Source organism: Hylobates moloch, unplaced genomic scaffold (assembly GCF_009828535.3).
Source record: "Hylobates moloch isolate HMO894 unplaced genomic scaffold, HMol_V3 SCAFFOLD_4, whole genome shotgun sequence".
In the NCBI taxonomy this organism is placed as follows: Eukaryota; Metazoa; Chordata; class Mammalia; order Primates; family Hylobatidae; genus Hylobates; species Hylobates moloch.
Genome location: NW_026652279.1, coordinates 71,487,661 through 71,514,395, shown reverse-complemented (window position 1 = coordinate 71,514,395; position 26,735 = coordinate 71,487,661). Strand labels below are relative to the sequence as shown.

General features: G+C 33.9%; 1 protein-coding gene across 3 annotated transcripts in view; it reads left to right on the top strand.

The window, feature by feature from the left end:
- CADM2 (cell adhesion molecule 2) overlaps positions 1–25,954 on the top strand; it is a 1,095,912-nt gene extending 1,069,958 nt beyond the window's left edge. For all 3 annotated transcript variants that reach the window (XM_058437644.1, XM_032150399.2, XM_032150397.2), the window contains 2 exons: positions 19,045–19,170; positions 20,102–25,954. In XM_058437644.1, coding sequence (XP_058293627.1) covers positions 19,045–19,170; positions 20,102–20,220 — 245 coding nt within the window. In that variant the 3' untranslated portion in view covers positions 20,221–25,954. The remainder of the gene's footprint in view (positions 1–19,044; positions 19,171–20,101) is intronic.
- The last annotated feature ends 781 nt before the right edge of the window (positions 25,955–26,735 follow it).

Below are 26,735 nucleotides of genomic sequence, written 5' to 3'. Positions count from 1 at the left end.
CACAGTAAAAAATCACCAAGCTCAAGAAATGTCAGTAGGGCCAAGATTGAGAAATCCTGAGTCCTAAACTACCCCTGGGGACATTAACAGCATGGACAATAGGACTGGGCTGTGCATTCTGCCTTTTAGGCAAATGTCATTGGTTTTATTGGCTTTATTTTTCCTCCATCTTAAACACCCCGAACCCCCACTCATTGTGCTTATTAGTGTTTCAATTAGAAGTGAGTATTAGCTTTTTCTTTTAAAACATAAATATGTTGATGATGACAGTAACTGACACAACATCTGTTAAATTTTTGACAAAAAAATTTGCTTAGTTCTCAATGCTCTTGGAATGCTGTTGATGTTTGCTGAAGTAAATTTCCAGACTCCATTCATTTATCAAAATTTGGGCATTCTAGAATACAAGCAAACATTTACCTAGTATCGTAATTTGCAATCCCTTTAGATGTAATCTTTGGTCATCAAGAGCAAGTTCTAGGCTGCTATGAAATTAAGTTCGCTTCTTCAAATAGTTTGAGCACGATTGTTGTTTAGTAAAATAAACATAGCTCCATTATTTCTTAATGTCTTTCTTAACAAGTATAAGATTAGACTACTTCTCACAAACTCCCATTGGGCAGCACTTAAGAAGTGAGTAATATTTCTGTCTGTTTAAGTCAAGTAATCCCAAATGGAAGTAATTTACGGGAAGGCATCGGGGACAGTTACAATAGACATATTGCAATATGCCACTGGAAATCAACATCTCCCCACATGTTTGATCAAGAGCCAGATGGAAGCTTTTATCATATTTATTTAATCTGAAATACACATGGTAATTACACTGGACCTTTGATTCAAGGCCTTATTAATGTCTCCAGAGAAGCCAGGAAATGAGTTTGTCAGTTGCAAACTAATGTAGTCATGACCCTCTGGGTAGAATTTACATCTATCACTGCCTAGATGAGAGTAGAGCTACAAGTTCTTTGTGTCTCAAGAAAGTGAAGTGAAGTAAAAGCTTAGGTAAGGTGTGTAAGCGGAGTAAGAAGCTCCTGCTCTGTCCAAAATATCGTTTATACTATTTTTCATTCATGCTACTCCAGAATGGCTCCCTCCTGTGAGTGGTGTGTGAGTAAAGTAGAATATAAATTTTATGGCCAATATCTCACAAAGTAAAATTAAACAAAACACCAACAAAGGCATATTGAAGTGAAATACTCTCACATATCTAGTCCCAAACCTGGGTCTTAGACAACTTCTACAATTAAACTTAGCAGACGTTAATGTACACGGGGTTTTCTTTGGATTAGTGATAGGAAGAGGAAGGTATCACAAAGATCACCTTTCAAAATGTTACATTTCGGAAAACGTGAGTTAGCAAAACTTGAATGTTGAATGTTTACATTCTAACTTTTCAACTATGATGTTTTTACATAATACGAAAACATGTATCAGAGAAGACCAGCATTAATATGTATAAAAACATTAAAATAATATACCTGTTAAGGTAGATGGAGCTTATTTATCTTTGGAGGATGGGTGTAATGGAAGACATCAACTAAATGTTATTTTTTTAACATTCAAAAATGTGCATTATGATTATGTTATTTTATTTTCAAAGTTAGAAAAATGAATATATATGTATTTGTTTAAAGATTTGTACATGTATATACGTGTGTATATCTATATATATGTACAGCCTTTTGAAAGTGCTCACAGAAAATATAGCACTTTCTGATATATTTGTGATGTTTTATAGGAGAAAAATATGAATTAAGTTTATTACCAAATAATAATAATAGATTGCTATTAATATAAGATGTATAACGAGAAATATTCAGGTGAATCACATACCTACTCTGAAATGACTTCCACAATTTTATTGCTTGATCAAAACGATATTAATGGGTACTACTGTTGTCCTAATAAACTTGCATAGAATTTTATTTCATTAAATTAAATTAAAAGGCTATTAAATTAAATCCTGCTAAAACTTAAATGCTAATTAAAAAGCATAAAATAATCCTATCAATAATTTATTTATTACACTTAGCCAATGATATATACTACAGCTATCCTGTGGTTATCTCCCATATTTCCATTAACAATGTTCTTACGCTTGATTACTTCTCTGTTTCCATTGACATAACTACTGTTATCTCAAATAAGTTTACATTGTACAAACAAGGAAAGCACATATTGAACATCTATTCTGCTGGATGCCCTACTGAGAATGTTCTACATAAGATCCCATCTCATTTTCACAATAAATTTTATAAGATAGGTGATCAACAAAGGCAACATTTTACAGAAAAGAACACAAGGCCTCTAACTATAAAACACAATTAAAACTAGGATTCATAATCAGTGTCTCATTTTTATGACAAGTCTTTTCCAAAAAAAGGTAAATTTTAAAATTCTTCTTTAGTAAAGAATTGTTGTACCCTTGTTTTTTCCTGTTTTGTATTTATAACAACAAAAACCTTTCATGTAATGTAGTAATTAAAATGTCTTCCATATGCAAAGTTAGAAACAGTTATGATTCAGTGAACAAAATAGAGAACCGGATATTAACACTTCTAATTCTAACTGAGCTGTCACGTTAGAACGTGACTGTGTTAGTCCATTCTCACATTGCTATACAGAAATACCTAAGACTGGGTAATTTATTTTATTTTATTTTATTTATTTATTTATTTTTGAGACAGAGTCTCACTCTGTCACCCAGGCTGGAGTGCAGTGGCGCGATCTCGGCTCACTGCAAGCTCCGCCTCCCGGGTTCATGCCATCCTCCTGCCTCAGTCTCCCGAGTAGCTGGGACTACAGGCACCCGCCACCACACCTGGCTAATTTTTTGTATTTTTAGTAGAGACGGGGTTTCACCGTTTTAGCCAGGGTGGTCTCGATCTCCTGACCTCCTCGGCCTCCCAAAGTGCTGGGATTACAGGCGTGAGCCACCGTGCCCGGCCAAGACTGAGTAATTTATAATGGAAAGGGGTTTAGTTGGCTCACAGTTCCGTGGGCTGTACAAGAAACGTGATGCTGGCATCTGCTCAGCTTCTGGGATGGGGGGCAGGCATCAGAAAACTTACAATCATAGCAGAAGGCAAAGGGGGAAGGAGGAAGGTGAGGATCAGTGCTACACACTTTTAAACAACCAGATCTCATGAGAACTCACTCACTATCGTGAGAACAGTACCAAAGGGATGGTTCTAAACCATTCATGGGAAACTGCTCCCATAATCTAATCACTTCGCATCATGCCCCATCTTTAATTATTAGGGTTACAATCCAACATGAAATTTGGTGGGGACACAGATCCAAACCACATCATTCTGTGCCTGACCCTTCAAATCTCATGTCCCTCTCACAGTGCAAAATACAATCATGCTTTTCCAGAAGTCCCCCAAACTTGTAATTTATTCCACCATTAACTCCAAAGTTGAAAGTCTCATCTGGGACTAGGCAAGTCTCTTCTGCCTGTGAGCCTGTAAAACCAAAAACAAGTTTGTTACTCTCAAGATGCAACAGGGGTACAGGTGTTGGGTAAATACTCCCATTCCAAAAGGGAGAAATCAGCCAAAAGAAAGGGGCTGCAGGTCCCTGGCAATTTGAAAACCAAGCAGGGCAGTCGTTAAATCTTAAAGCTTCAAAATAATCTCCTTTGACTCCATGTCTCACATCCAGGGCACACTGGTTTGAGGGGTGGGCTGCTAAGGCCTTGAGCAGCTCCATTCCTGTGAGTTTGCAGAGTTCAGTCCCTGTGGCTGCTCTTATGGGCTGGCGTTGAGTGCCTGAAGCTTTTCCAGGCACACAGTACAAGCTGTCAGTGGATCTACCATTCTGGGGTCTGGAGGACAGTGACTCTACTCCCAGAGCTCCACTAGGCAGTGCCCCAGTGGGGACTCTGTGTGGGGGCTCCAGCCTCTCATTTCCCACTTTGCACTGCCCTAGTAGAGGTTCTTCATTATGGCTTTGCCACTGAAGCAGGCTTCTGCCTGGACATCCAGGCTTTTCCATACATCCTCTGGAATCTAGGTGAAAGCTCCCAAGCCTCAAATCTTGCCCTCTGTGCACCCACAGGCTTAACACATGGAAACCACCAAGGCTTAAGGCTTGCACCCTGTGAATCAGTGACCCAAGCCATAGCTGGTCCCACTTGAGTCACAAGCAGAGGTGGAGTGGCTGAGATGCAAGGAGCAGTGTCCCAAGGCTGCACAGAGTAGCTGGGCCCTGGGCCTGGCCCAGAGACCTAGGAGGACAGAATGAAACCACCTGTCATGGACGGCCTGCTGCAAAGGTCTCTGAAATGCCTTCAAGGCCTTTTCCCTATTGTCTTGGGTTTTCCACATTATCTTGGCTTTTTACTTACGCAAATTTCTGCAGCCTGCTTTAATTCCTCACCTAAAAATGGACTTTTCTTTTCTACCACATGGCCAGGTTGCAAATTTTCCAAGCTTATATACTCTGCTTTCTTTTTAAATATAAATTGCAATTATTCGTCATTTCTTGGCTTACACATATGAGATAGGATGTTAGAAGCAGCCAGATCAAATCTTGAATGCTTTGCTACTTAGACATTTATTCTGCCAGATACCTTATATCAACACTCTCAAGTTCAAAGTTCCATGGATCCCTAGGGCAGGGACTCAATGCAGCCAGTTTCTTTGCTAACACATAACTAATGTGACCTTTGCTCCAGTTCCCAGTAAGTTCTTTATCTGTATCTGAGACTTCCTCAGCCTGGAGTTCATTGTCCATATCACTACCAGCATTTTGGTCACAACTATTCAACAAGTCTATGGGAAGTTCCAAATTTCCACTCATCTTCTTGTCTTCTGAGCCCTCCAAACTTTTCCAACCTCGCCTATTACCAAGTTCCAAAGTTGTTTCCACATTTTTAGGTATTCTATAGAAATGTCCTACTCCTTGGTACCAATTTTCTGTATTAGTCTGTTATAGCATTGCTATAAATACCTGAGACTGGGTAATTTATAAAGAAAATTGGTCACAGTTCCACGGGCTGTACAGGAAGCATGATCCTGGCATCTGCTGGGCTTCTGCAGGGGAGGAAGCCCAGGTAACTTACAATTATGGTGGAAGGTGAAGGGGGAGCCAGAACTTCACATGGCAGGAGCAGGAGGAAGAGAGAGCCGAGGGAGGTGCTACACACTGTGAAACAATCAGATCTCAGGAGAACTCACTCACTCACTATCATTAAAATAGCACCAAGGATATAGTGCTAAACCATTCATGAGAAACCATTCCCACAATTCAATCACCTCCTATCATGCCCTACTTCCAACACTGGGAATTACAATTTGACATGATATCTGGTGGGGACACAGATCTAAATCATATCAATGACTTTCAAAAAACAACTTTGTTATTTGTTATTTTCTTGTGTTACTTTGTAAGACAGTCCGAACCCTTAGTGAATGACAAATTCTAGAAAAAAGGAAAAAATGGATTTATTTGAAGGTAGGAGAAAAAAGAGAATTAAATAAACACAATTTGTTGTAGAAACATAAACAATTACACTAATTTAGAAGAATGATTATAACTACATGAAGTTTGCAACTGTAATTAAAATATGATTTATTTTAGGTTATGTATTTAATGGTATCTATGAAAGACACAGTCTGTACCTGTAAATTGTATTTGTATTGCTTAAGTAGAGGAAGGCTATAGGGTCCTATCATTAAAATTCTGGGACATTCTTAGATATTAGGTACAGCTTTGAAAAGTTTTAAAATTTTACTTTTATTATTATAACATATAGTGTGGAATATAAAATACAGATATTTTAAGGTTGCCATTTAAATTTTTCTTCAGCACAGTTGAAATGACCGTAGTGAAAGCATCTTAGAGCTTTCAGTTAAGTCTTTTCATTGGTATGCTTGGCCTATAAGGTTCTGTGCAATAATTGTTAAAATGAATAATTATATTTTATGTATAACAAGAATTTAAGTCCAGTGCTTTGTAACAATGATGTAGGACAAAATTTTACATGTAATTATACTTCATATTAACTTGTAAGGGCAGAATTATTTTATAGTCATATTTGCCACTCATTAATATTTAAGTAAATTTCTTCTGAAGATTCTGTTATAGGCTTAGTTAGCTGCATTTTGCATACTTATTTCTCACATTTAAAAAAATCACAAGCTATTAATTCATACAGTATGCAAATTTTCTGTGTGCTTAAATAGAAGGCATTGTTGTAATTTAAGCATAGTATGTTTCTTACAAAATTTATTTTTCTTTCTTTTTGGAAAAATAAAGTGTATTTTATACTCACAAACATGCACAAAACTATTTGTGTCATTATATCAGTGTCTAGATCCATGACTATCTGATCACTACATTCTTAATGATAATAAGGTCATAGCATCTCTTGATAGATATTAAACAAATAGCTTATATAAATAGCCAAATCTCCAACGGTTAACTACACTGAAGTTTTATACCAGTATTTTCTTCTGAATTCATGTTATAAGAAATCAATAAATTTCATAAAACCTTCTTCCAAAATTCTTCCTATAGCGGAGTAAATTAATATACTTTACAGATCCAAAATTAAGTGACATTCTAAGTTGGTTTCTGTAATGCAATATTTGAAATATCCTGGCGCATTTTTTATTATATCCTATCAATTACATTAAGAGACTGGATTTTCCTTGTAAGTCAAACATTTGAACTCTAAACACATTTTCTACATTACCTTTTGGGTCTAAATGCATTTTTTGCGTGTGAACTTGCCAAAAACTTATCCACCATTTATACTTTTGGTCATTTTGGAAAATAGCTTCTGGATTGGGAGATGCAGAAGAAACCCAGTGATGTTTGGTCTTTGTTTTCTTCCAATGTCCTCATGGAATAGTTTCAAGAGAGAACACAGTACAGAAAACAAAGAATCTCAGGAAAGGAATCTTCTCTGCAGTTTGGGAAAGTTGTTCACAGGAACATGTGTTCAGGCATCCATAAGCCAAACAATTACTTTTTAACACACAGTAATCATGGTCGATCCTCTTGATAGCAACTTTCCCTTCTGAAAATTCTCTTATGCTGGTCTAATTCAGCTTGGGTCAGGTTCGGTTTTGCAGTTAGCAGCTTGGACAATAACATAATGATAAATATTTACTAAAAAAATCTAAATTTGGTATGAAAATAGTAACTATGTTGCAAGACTGATTTCTGGTTCAAATAAGTTTATACTTATGTAATACATTTAATAAAGTAATAAGAATAATGCTTTTAATAAATATTAACTTTTATATTTTATGGGACAAGTATTGTACTAAAACTTTTGTATATATTATCTGATCTGATATGCACAAGAATTTTTATGTCACCTATTCTTATTATTATCCTGTTTAATAGATGTGAAAACTAAGGTAGAGAGAGGTTAAGTAAGTAACATATTGGTCATATAGCTAGCATATAAAGGACCAGTAACAGTAAGATGGGAGTGATTGAGTTACTTTCTATTTGAACATAACGTAGTAGATGAAAATGTAATCGAAAAACATCTATTTAAGCTTAATATTTTAATATTTTAAAAAAGCATAAGTCTTTTCCACTGGTATGTGATGATCTCTTTTTAATGATATATGGAAAAGACATATATTCATTATTGTAACTGAGGAACTGGTTCAATTATCATTTATAGTGGTTTTTAAGACTCATAAACATAGCTAATATAACTTATAATTATCACCAGAATAATCAATTCAAAAAATATATAACAGAATTGATTTGACTATAGTGACTAGTGTTATTATATACATTTTAGAACTGACTTGTTTAAAAATATATTTTAGTAGAAATAGTATTGTGTGTCTAATGTATTGGCTCATAAAAACTTAATATGCTTCTAACAGGTGATGTTTCTACCCCATTTAAGTGTTTATTTTTCCATCAGATGTATTTCTGCACATGGATAAACATCACAATCAATTGGTACAGACTGAAAAATTTAGAATAATGTGGAGTCTATAAACGATCTCATTGGCAAATATTTATTCTTTATTATACTCAGTATTTAAAAAATTCTTCTATACTATTTTTGTTGTTTCCTCTGAAAGCGTGCTTAATTTAATTATAATCAAGTCATGTGTCCTTTTTTTTTTTTTTAGTTCAGCTTAAGAAGAAATGTGTTTACATCTCTATTTTACTCTTAGGCAAAAATAATTGCATATAATATATTTAACCTCCATTCTGCTTAAACATACCTTAATTTATCTTTTTAGATTTTCACAGAATACATTGCCAAAATAGATATATGGCAATGTCATATTGAAGGCATTTTTTTTTTCTTAATGGTTGTTCCTATTTATTTATTTTATGTGTGTAGACAGAGAACAGTGATGTGTGAAGAGTTTGGTATTGTTGACATTGAAGGCAGAGCAGCTCCAAGAGGGAAAGACATGAAGCAACAGAATAAAAAACAGCAATTTATATAGATCACATAAAATAAACTAGGCACTGTGAAATGAATTTTAGTATATATTTTTTTTCTGATGAAAACAACCCCAAACTAGAAAATGCAGGCTTGTTGCACAACGTCTAACCTTATGAAGCTCATTGTTTTATTTGCATATTTATTGAACACTTTTTAGATATGACATATGCGTATGTTCTGTCTTTGTCCATTTGGTCTGCTATAACAAAATACCACCAGTTGGGTAGTTTATAAACAACAGAAATGTATTTCTCACAGTTCTGGATGCTGAGAATTATGATATCAAGGTGCAGGCAGATTCAGTGTCTGGTGAGGGCCTGCTTTTTGGTTCATAGATAGTGTATTCTCTGTGTACTCACATGGTGAAAGAGGCAAAGCAATGCAACTCTCTGGGCATCCCCTCTTTTTTTTTTTTTTTTTTTTTTTTTAGAGGGATTCTTGCTCTGTCACCCTGGCTGGAGTGCAGTAGCACGATCTCAGCTCACTGCAAACTCTGCCTCCTGGGTTCCAGAGATACTCCTGCCTCAGCCTCCTGAATAGCTGAGATTAGCCAGGCATGCCACCATGCCTTGCTAATTTTTTTATTTTAGGGCACTAATTCCATCAATGAGGGAAGAACTCTCATGACCTAATCATGTTCCAAAGGCTCCACCTCCTAATATCATCACATTGGTGATTAAGATTTCAACACATGAATTTTGGAGGGACACATTCAGACCTTAGCAGATTCATCATAAACTGATTTTTTAACAATGACTGTTTTGAGAAAAGCAGAGCAAGTACATATTCTCATTTATAGACGGAGAAACTGAAACTCTACACTGGTCACATGGAAACTTGAGTGAAATACTATTTGAGATATCTGAGTTTAAACAGAGACTACTATTTTATGAAGGAAAATTAGACTCTATGTTATGTGCCCAATGGAAAACTTAGCTGACTTTTCTCAGCAGCAAATGGCCCCATGATAATCTATGGCAATCCATAGATTACCAATCAATAGATTACCAAAATAAGTTTATTTTATTTTCCGTTTGATCACCTAGATAGCCTTAAAAAACATTCTTTTCTTTCACCTTCCTCCTGTTATCACACAGGTAATCTCCTCATGGAAAGTTCTCTCACTTTATGAACGTCAATGAGAAAGGAGGTGAAGCATTTTGTGAAGGACCCTTAGTTCTAATAGCTGCACTGCTCTGCTGGTTGAGAGTCCTCTCTGGAGTTGTTCAAATTCTTCAGAGCTAAAAAATTTCCTCACTTGAAATAGTCAAGGAAATACTAGCCTGCATTCACCAGCAAAAAATATCACTGAAAGGAAGAGAACTATGCTAGAACCTACTTTTTCCACAAATAGAAATACCATGTTCTGATACATTTTCCATTTAATTTTTGTTCTCAAGAACAAACAGGGTATCTTTTTCAAGGACGTATTTTATTTGTGCCCAGCACATTATTGATTATGTATAAATATAAATTAATAAAATTGATTGTGAAATAATTAGGATGCCTGTAAATAATGAAGAAAGGATGAGCAGATCAGATCACAAAAAGGGACAATCTTCCCAGGAGGGAAGCTGCCATCCGGTGCATGAAATTAGTGCACGGAGTGGCAACACTTTCCTTCTGCACTCCTGATAATCACATTGCACTTACTGAAACAGTTTGTAAATTGATTGTATCTCTAAGCTAAACAGCCTTGGAACACTAAAAACAAACCAAACTAAAACAAAGAAAATGGTGATTTTATAATTAGTATGGCCCAAAACGTTGTGAATAGGAAACTTATGTACTCTTACAGATATAAACATGCGGGGCCATTTGTTTTTTATTAGCTTCATGGGAAAATAAATTTATGTTACACTAAATACATTCTGAGAGGAAAGATTAAATTTTGTGTTTGCTTGGATTTGCTTTAACCCATCATTGAAAATATGTTGTATGATGTAGCCTTAATTTAAAACTCATAGAGTTTCTACACATATTATGTATAGTTAAAACTATGTGCAAATCACTGCACAAATATGAAGAATTATGTGTTTTCATGTTTTCTATCTCTTAGATAGTATTCTTAAGCGTTTTTGTCAGAAACAGTAATTGTACATAAAATTAGGACATAATAGATGGCCCTTGAGTGAGTGCAGTGATGCATTTCTCTCCAGGGACTTTGCTAATGTCAAAGAACAGTTTATTTTTTCCCATAAATTATGTATAACTGTTTCTAATGTTGTACCACAGTGCCCCTCTTTCCAAAGAATTATTCTTTTTAAATAGGGGAAAGTGGGCCCTTAAGTATATGGAAAAAATTCTAATTTAATGTTAGAGTCAAATTATAAAAAGCAGTAATGAAGTACACATCTGGATGAGTCATTTATACTTGATAGTAACAGTTTTATTATAATTTAATGTTATGAAGGGGCAGTGATCCATTGCTCAGCACAGCAAATTGGCATATAAAAAACAATCTCTGTTTGGAATTTAGCATAAGAATTTAATATTATTCATTCACTCAATTTGCTTAGCTTTAAGAACTGTGTAAAAGTGCTGTTACAGCTATATTACAAGTGTAAGACACAACCTTTATCTTCAAGAAAACATATCTTTGGGGGAAGATAAAACTTAAACAAGTGAATTAATCTGGAGGGGTAAACTCCTGGATTAAATAATTCACAGATAATTGACATAGAGAGACTGATCACTGTTGTTTGGAATTTGCATGCCCAGAGGGAAAGCAGTATACCTTACAGGATGAAGAAGCATAAATAACAGGAGATTATTTAGCATGGATGGGCACTGGATTCTCCATCATGATAGAAAAAAGAGAATACAGACTATGTGGAAAAGTAAAATGCTATAAATGACCTCAACCAGCTCTTGATCCCAAAATAGGAGTCATCTTAGCCATACTAAAAACTGACTTCCATAGTTAATTTTAAAGCTTTTCCAAGATTATTTCAAAACTAGTTTAAGCAAGCTGTTTCATGGTTTATCGATCTTTTATTTATAATAAATATGATTTTTCTGAGTACACACTTTACATACACTGAATAAAATTGCAATGTATTACATAGATCCTGACACAGATTAAATACTCAACAAATTATTCTCTTATTTAATCCTCGCCCATCAGACTGCCACCAGATTCTTTTTCCATCTAATCTCATGTTATACAAATCTTTCTGTATTAATATTTTCCCTAATCTTTCAAAGAACCACTTAGAATGGTTCACAGTTTTCACATGGAGTAAATTAAAAGTCCTGAATGAGTCTTTTAAAAGGCTGAAAAAGGAAACCTATATTTTCCCACATGGCAGCTTGTACTTTCCAACTCTTTTTTTTTCCCTCATCAAACTAACATTTGGATAGTGCTTCCTTTGTGTCAGACATTCTTCTAAGCCATTTAAGAGTATTGATACATTTAGTCGCTGACAATGCTGGGAAATAAGTATTCACATTCTAAAGATGAGAAGGCTAAAAAACCTGACCTATGTCACACAGATAGCAGTAAATGGTTTAAGGCTTGGTGTAAACAATTTGTAAATCCAGAGTTTGTAAGCAGTGTCTTCTACTTGAAAAATTTTCAGAGTTTTCTGTTAATCAAAATTTGACTTTGAAAACATATTTATCTTAATATATAATAACAATTGAATAATAATCACTTTCCTTGTATAAAAATGTCCTTGGAACTTAATTTTAAAATATTTTAGATAAAATGATTTAAATTTTAATTATTTCCTACCTTTATATTTATAACTGAAAATCAAATATAATAACTTAATATTTTTCATAAAAAAAATTTTACATGGCCGGATGCAGTGGCTCGCACCTGTAATCCTAGCACTTTGGGAGGCCTAGGCAGGTGGATCACCTGAGGTCAGGAGTTCAAGACCAGCCTGCCCAACATGGTGAAACCCTGTCTCCACTAAAAATACCAAAATTAGCCTGGCATGGTGACGCTCGCCTATAATCTCAGCTACTTGGGAGGCTGAGTCAGGAGAATCGCTTGAACCCAGGAGGCAGAGGTTGCAGTGAGCTGAGATTGCACCCCTGCCCTTCAGCCTGGGTGACAGAGTGAGACTCCGTCTCAAAAAAAAAAAAAAAAAAAAAAATTCCAACATTAGAATGAAGAGCTATTTGCATTCATATTTTCTATGTACTGTTATCTTAAAAGGCCAGAAATTCTTCCTATTTGAGTTTGTACCTTGTATTTTAAGAACAGAAAACACGATAGACTAGACTCTTGATAGAAACCCCAGCAATGGTTTCAGAGATAGAATTACATAATTTAGGATTTCTTCATATTAAGATTTTAAATAAAACTATAAATTAGTGTTATTTTTCACTCTTGTAAATATTTAAAATTACTGACCTTAGGTATTATAATTTGACATAATTTTCTCTTTGGAGTCTTTACTAAGCATCAAATAACTCCAAATGAAAGTTGTTAAGTTCAGAAAGTTTTATGTTTACAAAATCTTTTGCATTTTTTGCATTGTCCGGTAAAAGAGATTACTAATGTATTATCACATCTCCTGAAATTTACTCCGACATTAACAGGCTAATGCCAACAAATCATGGGCTAATGCTTGAGAATGAAAAATGATCTTTAACAATACATGATGTGTTTATCTGAATAACAATGCAGACACAGCTCTCTGTTAAGAAATTTCAGAAGACTTTACTTCGTCTTTTTATTGCTATGAAATAGGAGGTAGATGTGAGAGGAAATATGAGAAATTTCCATTGAAACGTAGCCATTTAAATGATGTACTCTTCCTGCATCATTCAGGCAATACTTATCCTCAATCTCAAACATTTGTTTTAGTTGCTAAGAATAAAAACTTAAGGAGAGGCTCTTAGTTCTAACAGTTATGGGGATTAAAAAAAAGCATAGCCAAAAATATTACTTTTTAAAAAATACACTTGTAGACATATAAAGTAACTTTTTTCATATCCATATTATCTTTAAAACTTTAAAATCCTATGAAAATAAGTTGATTAACTTTGTCAATGAAATGAAAGATGAAAGTTGAAGTATTTCCTTCACAGATTATAAGAATGAATGGGATCCAATAAATATGTGTTATAAATTAATTTCTTCGAAAGTTATATTAACCTATTTCTGAATGTATCTGAAACAAACTGAAAACAATAATGAACATGATAAATTTAAATTGATCTACAGCAAATTTTAACAGGTCAAATCGTTTTAATGTCAAAAAAAAGAAAGGGAAAATGGCCTACATATATAATCTGAGATTCTACTGTAAGAATGAAGATTATAGGCAAAAAAATTAAATAAATCAATGAAATCTTTCCCTAATAGTGACCTATATCCTAAGACACTACCTCCATTCCATTTACTAGGTACAGATGTCATATAATTCATATTTCAGTTGCAAAGATAGCTGTACCTGAATTGAGCTACAGCATTAAGAATGAGCAGGAAATACCATCAGCATCAGAACAGACAGTCTTTGTTCAAGTCATCCCAATAGTAAGATTAAAAATGAGAAAAGAAAATTCAACTATATATAAAGATAATTTATTTATTTATTTATTTATTTATTTATTTTTGAGACAGGAACTCTGAGTCCCTTAAACCTCTTTTTCCTTGTAAATTACCTGGTCCACAGGTACAGCTTTATTAGCAGCATGAGAACGGACTAATACAGAAAACATACAATTTAATTAAAAAATAATAACGGCCGGGCGCGGTGACTCATGCCTGTAATCCCAGCACTTTTGGAGGCTGAGGCAGGCAGATCACGAGGTCAGGAGTTCAAGACCAGCCTCACCAATATGGTGAAACCCCATCTCTACTGGAAATACAGAAATTAGCTGGGCGTGATGGTGCGCGTCTGTAGTCCCAGCTGCTTGGGAGGCTGAGGCAGGAGAATCACTGGAACCCGGGAGGTGGAGGTTGCAGTGAGTCAAGATCGCACCACTGCACTCCAGCCTGGGCTACAGAGCAAGGCTACGTCTCAATAATAATAATAATAATAATAACAGCTTTGAATATTTTTAATGTCTGAATATTTAAACATTTTCAATTATTAAAAATTTTGTTTAAAAACAGAAAATAACATTAGTGCAAACATATGATCCAATACCAGAAAACTACACAACTTACTAAAAGACACTGAATGTTTGAATTGTTAAAGAATCATGCTGATTCTGGATAATACACTATATAAAACAAAATGTATTTATAAGTTTATAAATCCCAATAAATAATCTGTTATATTTTGATTCTTCCAAAATTTTTCTGAACTTGATAGGGGGTGTCTTTTAGAAGTCTTTCACCTGATTTTTAAAACCATAATACTGGTGTAAGATTGGGCATACAGATCACTCATATAGACTAGAATGTGCAGAAACATATAAAATATATACACAATTATTTTACGGTAAGCTACATAAAATTATTGATTAAAGAAATTGTGTGGGGGACAGCTGGCTGTAAAAACAGAAGTTATATTTTAACACTTTAGCCTCAAATCATAGACCACAATACATTTTAGAAGGATTAAGGTATAATAACTAAAGGGATATATGACAATAAAGATTTATATGCATGTAATCTTATTGCAAAAGTGTTTTATTCCATGACCCACAAGCCACGTGTCATAACATAATAATTTAATGGATTTGATTACATAAAGTTGTAAGACTAATCTATCTGAAAATACCAAAAATGAAAAATAAAGCGAACTTGTTAAAAATTGTTAAGCTTTAAAGAGAGCTGTTAAAGTGAAATTTAAACAGAAAAATGGACAAATTGCATAGACAGGCATTTAAAAAGTAATGAATTAAAATAGCTGAAAATATTTAGACATTATTATGTTAACCTGCAATTTCATTAATCCAAAACATTTAAATTTAGATGTTACTTTTCCACATCAGTATGGCAAAATTTTTTAAAATTATATTTTGATGTTAATGCAATATGGAGAAAAGAATCCCTTAGGTACTGTTGATGTGGGGGGAGGGTTGAATTTGTACAATTTTTCGGCAATGTGCATTGACAATATTTATCAAAAGCGTTTACAAAATATTTATACCATTGATCCAGAAATACTTTTTAGAATTTACCTTCAGCAAAAAAGACAGGTGCAGAGATGTATGAACAAAAATGATTTCTAAGTTCGCTAAAAGAGTGCCCAGTTCTGCAAGATATTCAGCAAATAAAATGGATATGATTTATGACTGTCTGTATATGAAAACTTAAGCAAGAGGTGGATTTTTAAACTGATTCCAAAGTATATCACAAGTAATATGAATAGAGAATTCAGAAATATAACAGGTTTATTTTTTCCTCATTTTTGGATATTCATGGGCAATGATAGAAATGTAGGGAAATACAAGAAATAGATATTAGAGAGCTAAAATTAACTGTTATAACTTTAATTTTAACAGTTAATGTTTTTAAAGTAAAGCTTCCCCCACCCCCTCACCCCGACCTGCAACAGGCATTTCAAAGGTGTATTGTTAGGCTGGGTGCAGTGGCTCACACCTGTAATCCCAGCACTTCGGGAGGCCGAGGTGGGTGGATTTCTTGAGGTCAGGAATTCGAGACTAGCCTGGCCAACATGGTGAAACCCTGTCTCTACTAAAAAAATACAAAAATTAGCCGAGGCTAAGTAGCTATGGTAGTGGGCACCTGTAATCCCAGCTACCTGGAAGGCTGAGGCAGTAGAATCGCTTGTACCTGGGAGGTGGAGGTTGCAGTGAGCTGAGATCATGCCACTCACTGAACTCCAGCCTGGGCAAAACATAAAACAAAACAAAACATAGCGTGTATTGTTATTTTTTTTTTCAGGCAGAGATTTAGTGACCAATAGCTTTACTTACTCCTTTGACTCTCTTATCTACAACTTTCATCTCCTGAGATCACCCAGGAGGCTTACATGTGTGAGGTTTTTTTAATCGGCTGAGCCTTCATTTAGTTGTCTAGAATACAAATCACTTTGTTTAATCAACTGTAACAGAGACTGGAAAATGCCTAGTTCTAATAACTGAAAGCAAAGAAAATGTTTGTTATCAGCCAGAAATCTCTGCCCCAATATACCCTTCTGATCACCAAATATTTTTTCACCTCTTTTCCTTTACACAAACCAGTACCACATCCCTTCTAAAGAAACAACGTAAAGTTCCATCAAACCAAGGTATCCAACTCAAAGCTCAAGATCCTCAGATACGCATAATTCTCTTTACCATATCTGATGAAAAGAAGTGAAAAGAAGACAAGTTTTTAATCCTCCCCTCCATCCCATACACAATACACATGATAGAGGAGAAGCACTTCATGTTAATAAATACTCCCATTTGGAATTAAACCAAGAATGCTATACACAGGGTAATCAGGGATCTGTAGCAATTATAAAAACATGCCAGGCTGGCATTACAAGTCCCCTCGGTCTTGGCAAGTGTTGTTGTTCCCTGAAGAACCTGGATTCTCCTCTATTCATTCCTTTTTGCTTTCCCAAATTCTACCTTCTGTTGAGTTCAACCTAGTTAGTCATAGTCCATGATTGTATTTGAAGTAGGTGTCAGGGAGTATGTCCTCCATCAGGGATATATAGCTTTTATAGTCCACGTTTTGCATTCAGCAAGTTTAGGTGTCTAGACGTTGTTTGAAGTTTCAAACAGTCAGACTTTTTTTTTCTATCTAGACAGATGATCCTTTGACACAGCAGTTACATTAAAAATACAGAAGACTCACAATCTATTTGTCAGATTAATGTTCCTATAATCCAGCTCTAGTTTTTGAAGGCATTCTTGCCAAGCCTAATTTATTTCTTTACTTTCATTCTCCCTTAAATCCATCTGTAAATTATAAATAGCTATCCTGAGGCTATCTGCAGCAATGAACCTAGGAGAGCAGGAAGTACACTCAATCTGATCTTTGTCATAGGGCTGAGTCGTAGTGGATTTCATTGCCCAGGTCTTCACTCAGTTTTATCCTTCTATAAAGAGATAATTTTCCAAACTTTTGAGTGCCCAAATGTCTGGGTATTCTTTTGACCTTTTCATTTCTTTTTTTTGTATATATATTTTTTATTATACTTTAAGTTCTAGGGTACATGTGCACAACGTGCAGGTTTGTTACATGTGTATACATGTGCCATGTTGGTGTGCTGCACCCATTAACTCGTCATTTACATTAGGTATATCTCCTGATGCTATCCCTCCCCCCTCCCCCCACCCCACGACAGGCCCCGGTGTGTGATGTTCCCCTTCCTGTGCCCAAGTGTTCTCATTGTTCAATTCCCACCTATGAGTGAGAACATGCGGTGTTTGGCTTTTTGTCCTTGCGATAGTTTGCTGAGAATGATGGTTTCCAGCTTCATCCATGTCCCTACAGAGGACATGAACTCCTCATTTTTTATGACTGCATAGTATTCCATGGTGTATATGTGCCACATTTTCTTAATCCAGTGTATCATTGTTGGACATTTGGGTTGGTTCCAAGTCTTTGCTATTGTGAGTAGTGCCACAATAAACATACGTGTGCATGTGTCTTTATAGCAGCATGATTTATATTCCATTGGGTATATACCCAGTAATGGGATGGCTGGGTCAAATGGTATTTCTACTTCTAGATCCCTGAAGAATCGCCACAATGTCTTCCGCAATGAAAAAATGCTCATCATCACTGGCCATCAGAGAAATGCAAATCAAAACCACAATGAGATACCATCTCACCCCAGTTAGAATGGCGATCAATACAATGACCTTTTCATTTCTTCTTGAAAACTGGCCATCCTTTTCTGGGCTGATCTCTTGCCTGTAAAATCCTGGTAAACACAGAACATGAAAGTATATTATTAATTTGTCTCTTTCCAATCACTTTCTCTAGAATCACAAGTTCCTCCGGCATCTAAATCTTGATGCTGAGTATTCATCTTCCTGTTTCTATCAACAGCATTTAATAGTCTCAACCCCTGCTTTCCCACCAAAATACATTCTTCGCTTTGATCAGCTAGTGTTTTCTCCAATATTGCTTCCTATCTGAATGTTCTCTCCTTTTCACTCTGCACAACTAGAAGTTCCTCCTCTTCCTGAATTTTAAATATGGAAGTTTCCAGTGGTCAGTTCTCAGACCTCTTCTTTTCTCCATCTAGACACCAAGGGGTGAATTAGTCAATTTCCATAGCTGTAAATAACATTTATACAATGATAAATCTCAAATTATCATTTTTGGCCCCAGGCTTTCTCATGACATTATTTTAACTAGATAACAATATAGTTGTATTACTCACACCAAAGGAATATACAGGCATACACACATATATTTTCAGATGGAGGTGAGGAGGAAGGAAAGGCCTGTATCTATACAAAATGATATATGTATATTTGCTTATCCAATCTTTTCCTTAAAAGGTAAGTGCAATGGCAATAGTGATTCATATATCAAATGTTATATCCCCAGATACCTAGTATAGTATAATATTTGTTCATAGGATGACTGGTGTAACACACGATAATGTATTATTTAATATAAATCATGTTAATTTTCAAAATAACTCATTCTAATGCAGTTATGTATTCTATGACTAAACACATTACCTAGAACAATATTTTCCTGTCTTTTCCAGATCCTAATGCTTTGGCTGGCCAGAATGGCCCTGACCATGCTCTCATAGGAGGAATAGTGGCTGTAGTTGTATTTGTCACGCTGTGTTCTATCTTTCTGCTTGGTCGATATCTGGCAAGGCATAAAGGTACGTTATATTTAGTCAGAGTACTCAATGTTGGCAAAATATTCTAGACTAACTTCATTATAAAATATGATATCAGTGCATATATGTTTCTGTACATGTGTGTAGAATAGGGAGATAGAGAGAAATGCTAAATTATTTCAGTGAATTCTTAGTTATTTTACTTAAATTTAAAGTTGGATTAGCTTAGCAAAATAATGTTTAGCCAATGGCCAGATGTCATAGAGTAAGCCACTGGCTCAGAAAAATAGAAAAAATATGGAAGAAAGTTTGTAATTTATTTCTAGAACTGAAATCCAACTATAACTATTTGGTTGATGTTTTTGTTTGTCAGTTTGTGAACATCTGTGCAACCATATTTAGTGAGGAAAATATATATTGTGCAATGGGCCAGGTACCACTTTATTGCTATAACCTACTTTTAAAGAAGTTTACCAAAATAAACGGTGACAAGTTTGACATGACCATTTTTAAGATCTTGACAAAACGTAGTCCCAGTTACTTGGGAGGCTGAGGCAGGAGAATGGCGTGAACCCGGGACGGGGAGCTTGCAGTGAGCCCCAGATTGCGCCACTGCACTCCAGCCTGGGCAACAGAGCAAGACTCCATCTCAAAAAAAAAAAAAAAAAAAAAATCTTCACAAAAGACCTTGTTTGCTCCAGCTATGAGGTTCACATTGATTTTATCCATCATTAAAGAAGTCACAATTACTTATTACCCATTTCAGTTTGGCTCTTGCCTGTAGTAAATCAAGCCACAACTTCACCTGCAGCATACCCGAAAACTGAAAGGAAAGAGTGCAACTTCAGAAGAGTCAATCGGGTATTTAGGTCTCAAAACTCTGGCGAAAGTTTTTTCCCAAATAATGTAGCTTTAATGCTGGGTATTTTACCAGTCTCACAGAGCTAACATATTTTTCTTCCAATATATGCAGGAACGTATTTAACAAATGAAGCTAAAGGAGCTGAAGATGCACCAGATGCTGATACAGCCATTATCAATGCTGAAGGCAGCCAAGTCAATGCGGAAGAGAAAAAAGAGTATTTCATTTAAGATGCAGGCCAAGATTCTGAGTTTTACTACCAGGCTGACTGCTGGAGAAAACTGGCTATCATCTTTCAGAATTCATTTCTACCATCGTCTGCTACCCTTATTAACTCCCATACTGTACTGCTATCAGTAGCCAGTGTATACCAACAATCAGCTGTTGAAAGCATCATTCTTTAATTACTGTACCATCCATAATGCAGGACATTTCTTACTGCCTAAATTTCACACCATTGCTCTTTTAACATACAGTGCTTGAATATACAGCCTTAACAATGTTAATCATCTCCTTGGATCATGATATTGAGTGGTTTTTATACATTAAAAAACGTATGCAGAGTTTTTTTCCCCCATTTTTTCCCCTTCAAGTCATAGACCTTATCAGTTTTCCACTGGACAGCTTTCACAAGTAACAGGATTAGGGAAGGATGTAATGTACTTAAGAATAAGTGAAGGTTAGAGGTTTACAATTAATGTTTTCTGCATGTCTGTCTTCAAAGACAACATGCTTTGGAAACATGTCCTAGAAAACATAAAATTAAAAAAAAACACTCTAGTGTAGTTTTTGGAATGGTGGAGATTATACTGGTAAAGCTGTATCGATTTGCTATTGAAAGATAGTATTTGATACAGGAGCCATGTGTACGAATTGCAATCATGACATGGTATCTTCTATAATTATATAGATCTTACTATTAGGATATTGTAGCTTCATTTACCAATAAATTATTCCAAATGATTTACTGCTTTTGGAATCACAAAGATTTAATTCATTTCTCTAATTTGATTCTATAATTTATTTGCTTCATAAAGATTCACTTGCCTAAACAATATTGAAGTATCCATAGGGCACAATTTTCAGACATTTTAGTATCTGTATATAGTGCATATAATAAATCCAATTAAACATTATTTGATACATATTTAACTTTTTTGGCTGTATGTAATTCAGTCATAAGTAAGCATTTTCTAACCTCCATTATATCCCTTTAGATATTACTTAAACCAATATTATAAGTAGATAACATGTATTAGTATTTTTGTCTGTATGTCCTAGCACTGTTCAACAGCAAATTTTTCTAGTTCTTGTTAATTTTTATTTGTTATACAATGGAAGCACAATGTTATAAGGAAAGGTAATTTTAAGCTAACAACCAGTGCACAGCCTCAGGTTTTAAATTACAACCACAGTTGAATAATAACTTAAAAATAAATTTTAGTTTGCTAAAAATTTACAAATTTTCATTTCGCAGTTCCAGAGCTGCTGACCTATGTTGGTTTGCCAAAAAGAAGTGTTTAAGATATGTTTTCTGTATAAATGAACTAATTCTTTATATTAAATTCCTGTCTATGCATTTTGTGAGGTACAAACTGATGAAACAGTGAGTGATAGAGAATTCCTGCCATGCTTTTAACTCCAAAGTGAAAGTCTCTTTCTCTGGATGATTTTAAAATTTTGGTGTATTTAACCATTAAGAAATGCTGTATTCTTAAATATGACACAGTTAATCTAAAGTCTTATTATTTCTTCTAGTAAAATAAAATATTGTTAGATTAGTTCTCATTAAATTTATTATATGCTAAAGAATAAAACTCCAGTTAGATTAAAAAAAATCCCATTTACAAGAATTGCACCTTTAAGAAGAAAACAAATATGACAATATGGTAGCTATACTTGTGATGTCTGACGCATGATGGCCTATGGTTTTAAAAATAGTATTGTGGAATATATTTTTGGGGAATAAGAATGGTTGAGTGCAACATCATGTATTAATATCAAATGAAAGACAAGGGTGCTGTATCTTTGATTATTTATCAGAAAAGTATAAATCTTTTAAGGAAAATGTTAGAATTTTAAAGTTTTTTTTTTTGATTGTTGAAGCATTTATCTTGTTGATTTCTTATAAAAGAAAAAGGACGATGTCAGTCAAGCAGCACTTTTTCAGAATATACAGAACATAAATAATATGATGTGGTTGAGTGTTAACATAATAAATCATATACAGTATGACATTTTAAGGAAATAAGTCTGCATTGATGTGATTGCATGCTTGTTTTTACAGTTCACTCCATACCATCTGTGGAAAAATGCAATAATATGTTAATATAGTATGGTAGTTTGAGAGAATCAGGTAGGTGCTACTAGACACATTGAAACTAGAATAGGTTTATAAACTGTTCATATCTTTCAATGCATAATCTTTAGAAAGACTCCACAAAGCAAAATTCATCCTGTTAGTACAAAATGGAAAGGTTCTTATTACAGAAGTAAGTTGTATAAACTGCATCATCAATTACTATTTAAAGCCTAATTTCAGGATGCACTTACAAAATTGCTACTCTTCATCGATGGCGTATTTACATCCCTCTTCATTTCATCTATATTCTACTTGGCTCCAACAACTAAATTGTTGCCTAAATAACTCAATCATTATTTATAGCACTGTAAAATTAGAAATCCAAAATTGGTTGCATTTCATGATTTTTGACTCTTTTAACCCTTCGGGGTAATATAAAATTTCATTAGAACTCTTATAAAACCAGTTAGCTAAAACAACTAGATTATTACACTAGTTATAAATGCTGGTATATTATAATTTGTGGGATCTAATTAAATGTTTGCCTGTTAAATATAGTTTGCTTTAAATGAGACAGCCTGTTCTGAACTGGAGAAAATAATATCAATGAAGTTACATTTTCATAACTGTAAAAATTATTTAATTTTCAACCAAACAAAAAATAAATTGTAAAAATTATGCTCATTTCTATTCCAACAATTCAGAAAATAATGACATAATATTTCTAAATGAGAATGATGTCAATTTCATTGTCTGGAATGTGCACACTTGTGTGCGCATAGAGTCAATTTCTGTCTCTTCTAAGTGAGCACAGTAGGTAGGGAACTCAATGGAAGCAGTGTGCACACACACACACCCTTAGTAGAATATGGAGCATTATTCTTTACCAAAAGTAGCTATTCTCTGCCAGTGTACTGTTTACAGTGTAAATTGATTGTCCTCCATCAAAATCAAGTCTAAGCAGCATTTTTCTTTTCTTTTTTATTTTCCATTTTTGCGTGTTCTAGATAGGATTATTATCAAAAGTAGGAGGAAAAAGAAATGTTTCTGAGTGCAAGATTAAAGACAGAGCGCATGAGCAGAGTATTGATGGTGTGCGTGTTTGTGTGTGTGTATATGTGTGTATAAGAGAGAAAGAGAAATCGAAAAGAGAGAGAAATTTCAACTTGTTTTCTTTTACCAGCGAATCCAAGAAGCAGTTTAAGGAACCTGATATTGGAGTTTAATCTAGAAACTGGATGATCTCATATTGATTCAAGATGCTTAATCTTTCATTGAAACTCCACAATTAAAATAACAAATAGAGAAAGAAAACTAACTTTCCTAAATATGGCAAAGAAACTAACACCTCATTTATTTTTATTTCTTTGTAAAAATATAAATATCTCAATCAAAAGTACAGGCTCATTTGTAATTATGTACTCATGATTGTAACAGCATTGAGATTCCATATAGGCACATGTATAGCAGCTGTTTGACAGTGATGGCTCTTCCATGTAACATAGCAGTTATCGTGTAATTTAGTGCCACTTATTGCAAAGTGTTACCAAGGGGAACATTTCAAATGCCTTTTGTTTTTCTTTGGACATCAAGATAATTTAGTGAACAACAAATATTAAATTTTACATTATGCTTTTTAATTGTGGAGAAAATGCAAAACCTCATGTCTTACTGCAACTTTCCCATGGTATTGCTAATTACTTAGAGTCGCTAAAATTGCCCAATATTATTTCCCTTTGCAAATGGTAATCTCTGATAAAACAATACAAAACAAAAAATAACCAGTAATCACAGCCAAATAAATGAAACACCTAATGAGAATTACTGTTGAGTAATGCTTTTTATTAAGTGGCACAAAGTACACACTAAAAACTATGCAAAATATAGGTAACTACAGTGTACGTACATGTAAGTATCTTGTACTTGCTGTGTATGGATGTTGGAAACCCATGTAATTATAATATGCATTTTGAATATTGGGAAAGAGGAAATCTTAGTGTAGATAATAGAATTTGTTTTCAAATATACACTGGCAATATTGAAATATACTCTGTGCAATATCTGCAGTTCTATTGCTGGATACTTAATGCAAAGGGATTTTAAAGAATTCTTCAGCAAGATCCAAGAGGTTGCTAATCTTCACCTCTCACATACTAAAGCATTCATTAAAAATACAACTAATTCAAGGACAAGTTAAGTTTTTCTTATTAATGTGACACAGTAACATTTTTATTTGGATTAGTTTTTGGTGTTATTGCAGAGAAAGAAATAACCTGAGTTTTAAATTTCGATTCATGTGTCATTGAATTGGGAATTCTTCAGTTTTGTTTGAAATGTGTGCATGTTTTCATAGATTGTAGTCCTTTTATTATAAGTACAAATGTATTCAATGAAAGAACATAGGGTAATTTTAATAGTTAAAGTCACTATATCTTAATGGGAATTTTTAAATATCACTTCTTTTTCTATTCATTTTTTCCCTTTCTCTCTCTATTCTACCCCCAAACAAGCCCTTTGCACTCATACCCTTCCAAAGGCAATGGATTGAAAGTAGCAAGATAATAAAGAGAGTTAAAGGGGACAACGTATAAGAATGGGTTCTAAAATCATCAGCATTTTTATGTATTGAGATTATTAATATTGAATGCAATAGTTATTGGATATAGCTGGTAAGTTCTCTGCCATGCATACTTACAATAATCCTTCTACCTCTCACTTTTAACATGGGCTATGATACTTCAATATAAATAGAGGAAATAATTATTTACCAGATATCCCAGGAAGCATTCTTACGGAACTATTATAACAGTGCACTCCCCACCCCCTGGGAAATCTCAAAAGCCAAGTTCTTCAGTGTATTCTGTGGTGTATGAATCTGCATTTGTTTTTCCTTTTCTATCATTAGCTTTTCCTAAAGGCAAAATATTATAACTTTATAAGAACAGTCCTTCTCATACCTATTTAATATTTCAATGTTAATATAATTGTATTGATTTTTAAAAATAATTAAAATGGCAACACTTTGCGATCCAATCTGATATTTAATTTTTAAAATGTAACAATTTCTTAAAAATTCATGCTGTGTTTTAAGTAAAACTCATGTATATGAATTATTTTACCAAGTATTATCTGTATGAGACAAATTTAAGTATTTTAAAATTTTCTCCTTATTAATAAATAATCCTCATATAATGCACAGTATTGCCACAAATGCCCACTTCATTTTGTCTACATAGACATATTAAGAATTTTTCAATGATGTAATTTAATTATCCTAAAAGAAATGACAGATTCTTCTGTAGGAAAAAATAAAAACATGAATATCTCAAATTATAATGGTGAATCTCTAAAATATGCTTAAAGTAAGATGTTTCTATGTTATGTGGTTATGTTATCAATAATATTTGGTTGATCTTCACATATTTTATATGCATATATATATCAAGAAGTTATATATATATAACTCAAGAAACTCAAGTTATATATATATCTCAAGAAATGTATGATTATTTTGGAGAGAATGGGCCCAAATGTGAAAAAGATGTTAAAAAAAAAAACAAAAAAACAAAAAAAAAACACTATTTTCCCCTATGAAATATACTGTATATTTCAAAAGAAGAAAAGTTAAAAGATATTTGAAGATTGCAGGGGCAAAACAAAAACCTACCAGGGCTCAGCACTTAAGCACTTTTCCCACATCCAGGGTCAAAGCAGCAGTAACTACGTGGACTTTTAAGTGCGATATGAAATGCAACATTACACTTACAAACAGTACTGTCAAACCTCAAACGCTTTCTTTATTCAGATGCTTTTTCGTGTACATGATGCTAGTAGACACTTTTCTCTTTATATTTACTGATAGTGAAAATCATACGCAATAAAATATTGATGTTTGAAAGCAGTGGTCACCAATTGGTTAAAAACTATGAAATGTAAACTGAATTGTTATATCTCTATCCTTTGCTTTTCTCTGTGTTTTTAATGTATTGAATAAATCTCATAAATAGAAAGAAAAATAATCTAGAAATTTTTCAAAGCTAGTACTCTTTCTCCTTATAAATGTACACAATTTTAATCATTTTACAAATTTATTTGACTGTACCTACTGTACTTATTGTAGATTCAATGACGCAGTTAAGTCATCACCCAAGGATTTATGAATTTGAGATTACTGACCTGTTTTCTTCATATTGCATTCACATCAATATTTGTGAATTTGTTGTTTAGCTTTTCATTCACCCAAAAAATATTCCCTCAAGAAAGCTCCATTTTTATCATAAACATTTCAACATAACCAACATTAGAACAAGTCTGCCATGTTAAAAATAATTTAAAGACTTATCTCTGAAAATGGTATCCAGAAACGCAGGTGTTCCCAGTAATGTAGCTTCAAAAATAAAATGTGCTATTTATATGACATGAAATTCATAACTTTTGGAAGGG